Source organism: Nelumbo lutea, chromosome 3, assembly GCF_056320005.1.
Source record: "Nelumbo lutea isolate HS-2025 chromosome 3, American lotus-T2T, whole genome shotgun sequence".
NCBI lineage: Eukaryota > Viridiplantae > Streptophyta > Magnoliopsida > Proteales > Nelumbonaceae > Nelumbo > Nelumbo lutea.
In genome coordinates, this window is record NC_142686.1 from 3,632,263 (window position 1) to 3,643,360 (window position 11,098).

General features: G+C 34.5%; 1 protein-coding gene across 5 annotated transcripts; it reads left to right on the forward strand.

The window, feature by feature from the left end:
• Positions 1-251: 251 nt before the first annotated feature.
• On the forward strand, positions 252-11,098 carry LOC148862420 (uncharacterized). Of its 5 annotated transcripts, none has more exons than XM_088975180.1 (9): positions 252-663; positions 4,732-5,049; positions 5,188-5,309; positions 5,781-5,849; positions 6,256-6,314; positions 6,465-6,531; positions 6,625-7,017; positions 7,738-7,888; positions 9,440-9,679. In XM_088975180.1, exons 3-7 carry the CDS (start codon positions 5,239-5,241, stop codon positions 6,722-6,724), a joined length of 366 nt encoding a protein of 121 aa, XP_088831306.1. In that variant the 5' UTR covers positions 252-663; positions 4,732-5,049; positions 5,188-5,238; the 3' UTR covers positions 6,725-7,017; positions 7,738-7,888; positions 9,440-9,679. The 5 variants fall into 5 exon arrangements, 3 of the variants coding, with proteins under 3 accessions (XP_088831306.1, XP_088831304.1, XP_088831305.1); XM_088975179.1 differs by lacking the exon at positions 252-663 and having other exon boundaries at positions 4,544-4,768; positions 4,856-5,049; XR_016109188.1 differs by lacking the exons at positions 252-663; positions 4,732-5,049 and adding exons at positions 5,434-5,504; positions 10,881-11,098 and having other exon boundaries at positions 5,206-5,340; positions 9,440-9,492.

Below are 11,098 nucleotides of genomic sequence, written 5' to 3' on the forward strand. Positions count from 1 at the left end.
AGTTCAAAAAGAAAATCTCAAAAATGAAAAAACTCAGTTGGACCTTTATTTGGAGGAACAAAACATTGATATCAAGGTAGACGTTGATGTTTTGGAGTATTGTAGTAAGAGCTTACTTATTAAAATATATGATTCCACACTTCTTTGAAGTTATTCTAATAGGATCAAACTTGTTAGGGGCTCCTTCAACATCTTCAAGTTTGTTAAGAGAGGATGAATGATTAAATAGTAGCAATGATGATAATGAAAATGTTGAACTTGATGACTTCTCCTCCTCCTCTTCCCCTCTTTTCCTCTTCCCGCCATGTCTGTATTCTCTAACACTCTCCTCTCTACCTCTTTCCCTCTCTCAGTTGGAGCTCCACCATACGATATCCAATTAATGATGCTAGCGTCATTGGATGAAACCCAATAAGGGTTAGATTTCTTAACTCCATCTCCTCTCTCTCTCCATTTAACCCTGACTGCTTTAGGTTTCAAGGTTACACCGAGCTGCAAGTAGAGAACTCGAGATTACCGGCGACATCTCTTCTCCTCATCCAGTATCCAATGTCAAATGTCAAGCAACTCTCGATCCAAGCGTTACATCCTCGACCTGCACTTGATCCTGTGAAGGTCATTGATTACAGTTCCTCTACTGCCTCCATCATCGGTAGTATACAGGTCGCCTTCCTCTCCTAGAGTCCTTAGTTGTTGCCTTTGCAATCTGTGTATATGAGTTGATATAGTAGATGGTTGTCTCTGACTAGGTCGATGTCACTCTTTGTTTCGTTAATGTGCTTTTTAACAAATGTTGTCTGAGATGTAATCATTGTTTCATTGTTTGGTAGTTGTTTACTCTCTACATTTGGTTACACGCATTTCACCTATATTTGCTCTAGTTTTAATTAACAGGTTTCTTTATTCAATTTTTTCTTTTTGAATTAATGACTGCATTTTTTCAAGAGTTTTGGTTTGAGCGTTTATGTCATTTCCTTGCTAAAATTTTTTGTTTTTTTATCTCTTTAATGTGGAGAAGGCGCTCAGGGGGGGGGGGGGGTTACGATAAGAAAAGTTAAATTGTGTTAGAATCAGAAAATTCAAAGGCTAGAAACAACAATAATCCTATGTAAATCATGATGGAGGACAATATTCAATAAGAACCTTGGTGGAGCAAGGACTTGGAAATTGCAATGTGAATTAGAACCATGCGAGGAGTTTTCTGGTAATAGTTTCTAAGAACTTGCAACTCTTGATGCAATTAGAAGGACATGTTTTGTTATAGCTATAAACACAATTTTCATTCTATGACATGGAAAAAAGTGAGAGGTATGTAGAGATTAATATCATCATTTTCTACTTGTGTTCATGACATTAGAAAAAAGTGAGAGATTCTTAACCATGAAATTTACCACATAAAATGTTAAGCATCATTATATTTTGAAGCAGGGATTAGATATGACTTATGATCAGACGAAGAGAGAAATACATTTGAAATTCAGAGTGTTTTTTGGTTGGAAATGAAAGAAATGATGCTACACAAATCTAGGGGTAGTGCATCCCCATTCCCAATAATCCTCAAAAGCTATGTGATCAACAATAGAGTTTGAGACATCTCTTTTCTGGTTCTGCTCTCCCCACTAAGAAAGATAGGATTGGTTATCCTTCTTACAAATGCAATTTTTCTTAGTTCAGATTTACAATCCCCCGAAACAATTCTTTTTTGTAACCGTTAGTTTAGCTAGATCATCATCCATGCTATTTCCAGATCTAGGAATCCATCTGAAGGAACACCTGAAATATGTAGTTAGAGTATTTATTTTCCTTAACACACATCTGAATCTCCAAGACCTAGCTTCATCATTTCTAGTAAAATTAGGATTTCTTTGGTAAACTCCTATTCCTGTAAACACTAGTTATCCCAATGTATTGCTTGGTTCACTTAATCACTTTATTCTGAATAGTCTTATCACGATATATCCCTTTTCTAATTGATGGGAAGCCAGATTTAGTTTGCTAAAGACCTATTTTGTAAAGTAAAACTTTCAAAGAAAATCAACATCTCAGCCTTATTCCAACTATATGGAGTTGGCTACACTAAGACTTGTAAAGAAAATCATAAGTACAATTGAAAGTTTTACACATTTGAATAAATGTGTTCATTGTCATGGTGGAGTTGTACAAAACCCATAGAAGGTCTTTGTCATTGTTCATGGTGGAGATGTACACATTTCATGACATGGTTTCCTTTTAGACACATCTAGGTCAATTTGATGGCTATTTACATCCTCTCTGTATGAGCAGTTGATTTTCAATACATGTTGTCTCTAATTCTTTTTTGTTTTTGTTATTTTCTTGTTTCTGTTCTTGTTAATGTGGCCTTGGATGTGATCCCAGCATTTAACTAGTGGTTCTTTGTCTTTTGTTTTTGTGTATCTTAACTCTGTTATCAGTTAAAAATCAAGTTCTTTTTTTATTACCTAAAAAACTTGACATGGTGGCTTTCTCTTGTGATCATGTAATTTACATTGGATCCAAATTACCAATTCCTTAGCTTTTAGTTTATCAAGAAAGGGAATGGGCATTGGGCCCAAGCATGGGTTGGGCTGGGTGTTTGTCTTCTTTGGGGCCATCAAAGCTGCTACTAGCGACAGGTTTTCCATCAGCTTCTTATGCTCTGTTTATACATTCTTGCATCCAAACAATAGAAGTGGAATCTAAGAATTAGATCCTAAGAATACAACATTAGCATCCAAACGGCAGAAACACATAATCATCAACTGATTCGTATTTTATGGGTTTTGGAATCAGTTCTTTTCGTCCCATGGGAGGGGTTCATATTTGTGCTAATATCTCAACTGAATGCATTTGGCTTTTAATGCTTAGTCATTTCAGTTTGGTGTGGTTGCAGTGTTGCTGCCTCTTCCATGGCTACTCTGAAACAGCCAACAAATAGAGTTGTAGCCATCATAGCTGAATATGTTCCAGAATCTGATATAAAGCAGCTGATTGCTTATGCACGGGCAAATAATAAGGTGAAACAAGGAGATAGTGGTAGTAACTTTTAGATATATTCACATGATAGATGTAATAGGTCATCAAATTCCAATATTTTGACTTAGAGTAACCAACATTGTCAGCCTGATATATTAATAAGTATTAAAAAAAAAAATTTCAGATATCCAACTTTCCATTAGACTCCAATGCATCGACCTCCAAAATTATGGCATTGCCAGTGATTTCCCTCATGTCAAGATAGTAGGCTCCTTCCCATTTTAAGTATTTTTTAAATTTATTTGAACCTCCCTCTTTTCCTTTTCTTGGTTTTGACTTCAAATTCTCTTATGAGCGCAGATATCTGTGGAAACAATGATAGATCTTAGCGAAAGCGCTAATTGTGCTCTGATTGTTAAGGATCTATTATATTAACTGTCAATTGTCTACACCTTCTTCAATGTATCTAGGAAATATTATTGATTCATCTCAAGTAAGAAGAATGATTTGTGCAATCTTCTGGGTTGATATTTTGTACACATGCTAGTTTTGTCTATCTTAATTCTGGGGAAAAATTACCCAATTTTGCTTTTGACAGAAGGGTGGTGAACATTCATATTTGGAGTTACTGGCTTAAAGCCTCTATGGATATGCCTGGGGAGAAGATTTTAATATGTTAATGTCTGAATTTAGATTGTTTTGTACGTCTGTCTTGGTGTTAATATAGGAATGGATCTCATATTTTTAAGACAGCCTATCTTATAAAAAATGACTGGAATCTCCTTGGTTGTTTGTCACACTACTATTTTCATGCCTGCATATCTGAGTTTGAACTTTGAAATATTATCAGATTTAAGTCTGTTCTCACAATGTCAATCAGGTCTTTTATTGTATTCTGTCTATGAAGCTCTGAGTTATGTTTACATGGCCCATGTTTCTTTGCACAGATCTTAGAACAGTTAAAGGTATTTGCTGAAGATGATATAGATGCAACCTACCCTCGGAGGCATTAATAATGTAACATTAAGTTCATTGAATCTAAGCTGGATATCATCATTCTATGACTATTCTTTCCTTTTTTTTCAATGATTTTGTCAACACTATGTATGAGACTACAAAGTCTAAGTATCTTGTAAGATCAAGGAATTACTCTATCTTCCTACCTCTTAGGATGTTTTCTATTGAAACGTGTTATTAGAAGATAAGCATATCCATGAAGGTGATGATTGTGCCTTTAATTCAGTGAACTCTCCAATAATTGTGGCCAAATAAAGGGGTTTATTAAGGTTCTAATCTTCTCTGAAAACCCAAGGATGTTAATGTTTGGGAAACACAAGGCTTTCCCAGCCTATATATTGAGATTCTAATGTAAGAATTAATAAAGATATATATGAAAATAAGTCAGTTAGTCAAACACACTGAATGCAAAACAACGGGCAAGCAAGAGGCAATCTAATTTTTACATGGAATACATTTCAACACAAAAAGCACCAAAGGATATTGGCCAAACTATCTACTATGTGAAAATATGTCATAATTGTCTGTAATCTCAACTAGAGGCTACAATATTGATTTGTATTGTGAGACAAAATTTACTTTGTTACACTCTTGAACTCTCGCTTGTATAAAATATTAGTAGTTGTTATTTTGAATAGTTTATGATTAAATGATTCTCACTTCATGGAAAGTTTGTATCATGATATGTTTTCTCAAGTGCCAATCAAGAAGCTCTACATGCTAATCGAAATGGCTGCCCAGGGAGCAAAAGATGGAATTGTAGAGGCTATTTACTCTGGTAAAGAGAAGATCGACATCGCTCATTTCTTTGATTGCCATGGAGATGTCTTTCGTGTATAATTTGTACATGTGCCACACTGTACAGCTCCTAAAGAGATATGGACAAAGAGATGAGCAATCATGATGTGCTTGCATTTGCAAGGGACCAGATGCAATCATCTATACTGGAAGTTATGGTCAAGGACAAGGATCTTGTGTCAAAGATGATTTTGTTGGAATTGCCAGCTTTGACCTCAATGAAGTACCTACTAGAATTTCCCCAGATAGTCCTATTGTCAGGTTTTACCTCAATGATTTTGTTGGAATTAAAGCTTTATTATTATTATTATTATTATTATTATTATTATTATTATTATTATTATTATTATACTTGTTATGGGTTCTGAAATTTTTCTTTAATTCATGAACTCTAATTAGAGATGAGGTTAGATTATCCCTAAACAAAGCTGAAAAGGAGGTCTTAGGTCAATGCTGCCAAGTCTCACCAAGGATGCCACTACAATTGTTGGTGATGGAAGTATACAGAAAGAAGTAAATAAGTGAGTTGTTCATATCCATAACCTCATTGAGGTGAGTTTCTAGAATTTTAGTCTTCTTTTTTGGAATTTGCTGCTTGTATTTGTCCAACATCTTTTACATTGTAATGGTCAATACAAATTGCAGAAAAAGATTATGAGAAAGAGAATCTCCATGAAAAAATTGCAAAACTCTCTGGTGGTGTTGCTGTCACTTAGGTAGATTTCTCAAACATGAATGGGGCTTTCTGTTGGTCATGTGGAAATTTAAATATTTGTGTTTATTAATGTTTGTGATGAACATGGATAGGTTGGGACCATGCTATATAAGTGTTAATGTTTGTAGAGTCAGCATAACCAAATCGAGTTCGTTATCTAATCCATCTATCCTTGGACTTCTTGTTTTCTATATAGTTTGAATTCCAAGTGCAGTAGATTTTCTCTCTTCTGGTCTCTGTTACTTAACAGTATGCCGTTTCTGTTGTGTTTAATCAGGTTATGGTTATTGCGCTGGGGCATGATGAATTACAGAAGGCTGAATATAATCCACAACTGCAATGGGTGGTAGGATGGCTATCTTTTTCAATCCACCACTGAAAGCAGATTTAATCATTTTTGGAGATGGGCTAATTGGTTCTGTTTGTAAATTCATTGTGGAGAGAGAGAGAGAGAGAGAGTACGTAGGAGAAATTCCAGCAGTGTAGATTGCTGGAGTTCAGCATGTATTGACTGTAGCAAGCTGCAATGACATTATTATTTTTGAGTATTATGAGAGAAATTATGTTCATTGTCTTCCCTTTGCATTTAATATTTTATTTGCATCCTTTATATGGCTTCTGTGATTAGTTCCTCAAGTTCCAATTTTTGCAATGCAGGGTATCTGTTTTATTGATCCCACGTTTTCGCATTGACTGGCTTCCTTTTTTCTCCTTATCTTTGCTTTTTCTCATAATTTTCTTCTCTGTTTCAGCTCAATTCACCTCTTTTCCGTTGCCGGTGTGGGCTGGCCAGGCGGGCTTACTTCTTTGGGTGCGAATCCGATTTCCTCGTTATATTTCCCTGGATGTTTTGGTTATTTATCATTGTAACCGTAACAATAAATATTTCATAGCTAAGAAATTACCCCCATCTTATTCATCAAAAAAAAAAAAAAAAAAAAAACCCCATCTTCATAAGCAGATACATGCCACCACTTCAAGCTATTGTTTCCATGGATGGGAGTTCTGGATCTTCTACGCCTGGCCAGGTATGTGTCATTTTCTTTATGTAGTGTCCACTTGGGCGATGTACCAAAAGTTCTCTAATGATCTTGTGGTGATCTGGTGTCAAAAAAATTTAGGTACCACATTTGTTTCTTTCTCAAAACCGGCCAAAGAGGTGCGCAACTCATTACCACATTGCTTGGAGCATCTACTGTCATCAGTAATTTACAAGGATGAATCCTTTCTAGCATGTAGTTGCTGGTTCTGCATCTTTTTATGGGGCCAAGCCATACAATCTCAATGTTGTGTCCCCGACAGAAACCACTATTCTTGGAAACCCATTGCGGGGAAACTTACCAAGTAGGAATTTGAACTCGGTTTCAGACAAGGGCCAAGTTGCTAGCACATTTTCTGGTCATACTACAAAGGATAAGAACTCTGCAGCGGCTGCACCCAACTTTGTGGATGCCCAGAGAAAGCAGCATGTGCTCCAGCAAGCTCTGCAGTCTGCTTCTTCTGGAAATCTGCTGGTATGGCCTCTCCTCTTCACTGAATAATTTACTGGTGATGGTTTAAGAAATTTATTAATTTTATTTGCTCTATATGTTAGCATGATCCTACTTTCATCTTCCCATTTACAGGTGTAAATCGGGATGTGCCACCCTCTGTCCAGCACGATGGTCCGTGGGCCGTGCCAGGCCTGGGGTTTTAGGTCTACGGGCTGGGTCAGCATGGCACGATCGAACGGGTCATGCTACCCGTGGCCCGGCCCGATAGGGTCTATATATTATTTATATTATATATAATATATAATATATTATATAAATTATGATTATATAAGTATATAATAATATATTAATAAAATAAACAATTGTTTTCAATTTTATTATACTAATTTATTTTATTGTTGTATATATAAGCAATTGTATACATCAAAATTCATATAAAATTAAAATTAACTTTTTTTTCAATTTTTTTAAATAAATAGGTTTGGCCCGGTTCACAGCCTGACCTGGCCCAAGGCTTGGCCACGGACCAGCCTAGCTCGTGGCATGACACTCTCTTCTTTTACTGAATGTTATTCAGTTTTCTTTTGGAACCCTATGCACAAATGCAATTACTTGTATAGATTTTTAATTCTTTTGGTCATTATTCAGTTGAATGTAAAGTGTATTGCACATGAAGTATCTTGGTTAAGTTAATCACAGTTGCAACCAATTTACTTAAAATTTTCAATCTCTCTGCTGCAGCTTGTTTATTCTAAACTCAGTTGTCATCCCAACGCTACAATGGATTTCGCCTGATGAATGCCAAAACTTTGGTTCAAATGATCTTTGCCCCCTTGGTGGGATTGTAAAACTATATTCCTTTTTACATAGTGGACTTATCCAACTATTCTATGTAAGTATGCATTATTTTTCAAAAAGCTACTTGAGTCATTTTATGATTTATCTCGTATTTCTTTTCATTATACATGGTATGTGCACATGGCAATGTGTGTTTGTAGGGTCTATTGGTTACAATCAGAACTTGTTCCAGAATTGCATTTCAACTAATCAGTCTACAGTTTAGTCAGATTTTTATAGCTCCTCAACTTTAACCAGCCAGTATAAATTCTTGGCTGGTTCTGGATCATAAGATATTTGAATAGTCCATTTGGTGCCTCGATTTCTTATTATTTTAATATATGAATTACTTGTGATTATACAATTCTATGATATAGATGAGATATTGAACATTTCTATGTTAGAGAAAGAATACCTTGTAATTGGTCCTAATAGCTCAAAATTAGCATTGCAGCTAATCAATCAGTTTCAAAAGATTGCATCTGCATTAAAAGAAAATGGATATCAAAGATTTACCTAGCTTAATTACAGGGAGGGTAACCATCACATTCAAGGGTATATTGCTTCATAGTTGTTAGATAAGCTTAAGAAAAGGAAGAATCGTCACATAACATTGTATTAATTTAGAAAAAGAATATAATTGAGTGCGTAGAGATTAATTTTATGGGTATTGGTTAAAAAGTTAACTCTTTAGCAGATACCTATCAATCTGCTAGGTATAAATTCCCATTAAAAGAAATGGTACATGTTGCATTAAGATAAACCACATATTAAGAGTGAGATGATAGTATTTTCAATGATAAGACTTAAGAGTAGGACCCAAGCAGAAATCCTCAGTTAGTTAAGCTGAAAGCTCCACATTGGGTGAAAACTTTGGATGATTTCAAAGTCTTTTCACTAAATGATAATTTCAGAACCTGGAAAGAGGTGGCACTATCGGCTATAGACAAGGCAAGGGAAGTGATGGAGGGGGGGTGCCTTCAGAGATAAAGAAGGTAGAGTGGTGGCTCAATATTCAGGACCCTTGGAGCATAGCGATGCATTGACAGCTGAACTGGTAGTCTAATGCAGGGGTTAATACCCAGATTCCTTGGGTATTCAGGTATAATTTCAGGGAGATTGTAAGCCTAACAAGAAAACTAAATGTTTCCTTTAAGTGGGTAAGAACAGCAAATGGAATGGCAGATTCTCTGGCCAAACAACGGGCTGTGAGACAGCATATGTAATCTTTGCTGATTTGGAATGGAACTTACACCCCATATCTTGTAATTCCTAATCTTTCATTAATAAAATTCCTTTTCTGCTGATCAAAAAAAAAAAAAAGGGATTGCGTTTGCATCTACATCTCTCTATATATAGTATGGTGGGACTCATCATCATCAACATCATCTAAGCCCAACTATATGGGGTTGGCTACATGAGTCCTGTTCCACCATTCCATTCTGTTTAGTGCAATATAGTATATTGGGGTCAAATAAGATTATTTGGTTTTTACCACTAACTAATTCTTTTCACTACATTTAAATTGTTGTAGTAATGAATTTTCCATGTAAGGTAGGTAGTGATTTTTGTGGTATTTCTAAGGTGTCCGGCCTTTCCCTTGCAGATCTTTTGGTTTTACCCACTATACGTTTTCAGCTATGTGTTGAGTAGCATCTGGTATTGATTGTTTCTTTTATCCACTGTTTCATGCCATGTAGCAAATTTTTTGCAATTAATGTTTCTGTAATATTATCATATCACTATTTTGGTATCAATCCTCACTTGTAAATATAATGGCTTTGTTCTTGATGTATTGTTTAATTGGAATATTGCTATGTTGTTGCAAGTTGTAACTCAGCTGATACATGAACCTCTTTCCAACTTGTAACCAAACTTTAGCTACCACAGAATTGGTTATGTGCATTGGCTTATTTCTTAGCCAGATTTTTTGGGCAATTAAATTCTCATAAAAATATATATATATATATGCCCATCCATTTTTCTAATAGTCCAAGGTAAGTTGCATGTAATTATCAGAAACGAAAATGATATAGGTATGGAAGCAAGGAGAGAAACCATGGAAGAAATAGGGTGATTAAAATTTTGGACTATTGGGATTTAACGAGCAGGGGCTTTTTTGGGATTTAAGTAGGAACGCCTTGTCTGTTTTAGCCTGTGAGAACACCTTCAAGGGTATATTGACTAGTAATTAATTCTAGGTATCCTTTTGGTATTACATTTTTTTTTTCTTTTGTACATTTCTCTATTCTTTCTCTTTCTGTCTTGTTTCTATTTTTTTAAATGTATAATTAATTTTGGTTGCTTTTATTCAAATATCTTATTGGTAAATAAAAATTAATAAAATGAAAATTATTTAAAATAATTTTAACTACAAAAATAGTGATAAAAATGAGACTAACTTCCAGTTAATGCAAGAGTTGTTAGAACAACCTTGCATTAGAATATATCCGTACTTCTATGCTTTATTTCATGGAGAGAGATTTCCAAAGCAAAGTTATTAAAGCTATTCAAACGGGGTTTACACCAACTAAATGATAAAAACTTTGATATTTTTTATCATTTTATTGAAATTGCTAAATTTTTCCCTCACCTTTTTCAAGCATAGTTTTTGTTTTATCATTTTATTAAATTACTTCCACAATTCCACTCCGCTAGTGATATTATTATTTTTGAGTATTATGAGAGAAATTATGTTCATTGTCTTCTCTTTGCATTTAATATTATTTGCATCCTTTATATGGCTTCTGTGATTAGTTCCTCTAATTGGCTATGCTCATTTAGAAGCGTTTGGTTACCCATTTTAAATATTCTGTTTTAAGGTGGACATATTACTGAACCCTTTTGAATGAGGGTAAAAAACTAGTTGAAATTGTATATTCAAAGTTTTTTTTAGTTAATATACGTAGTTGGCTCTAGTGTGTTTTAGGTATTATACTAACATATCTTTTAGTTATTTGTTTGTTATTTGACATGATAACAAATTATATATATATATATATATATATGATATGGACAATGAATTTATCTCTTATTTTCTTTTTTAGGATGGCTTAGAATTTGGGAGTTGGAACATTCCATCTTGTCGGTAAATTCAAGAATGGATGGAGAACATGTTTATGGATTTTGTTTGTGTTATTCAGATAGTTTTTTGTTATGATTTTAGATGAACATGAAATTATATGAATTTAGTTTTAGTGTGATATGCTATTTGTAAGAACATGAATTGAAGTTATATGAATTTGTCTCATGTGTTTTATTTTCA

What these genes read in the sequence shown, in the direction of transcription:
- LOC148862420 (XM_088975178.1), top strand. Translation starts at nt 550, where the DNA reads ATGTCAAATGTCAAGCAACTCTCGATCCAAGCGTTACATCCTCGACCT. An exon ending in ATCCACAACTGCAATGGGTG is followed by an intron (nt 5,850 to 6,255) that starts GTAGGATGGCTA and finishes TCTCTGTTTCAG; the next exon opens with CTCAATTCACCTCTTTTCCG. An exon ending in GATCTTCTACGCCTGGCCAG is followed by an intron (nt 6,532 to 6,624) that starts GTATGTGTCATT and finishes AAAAAAATTTAG; the next exon opens with GTACCACATTTGTTTCTTTC.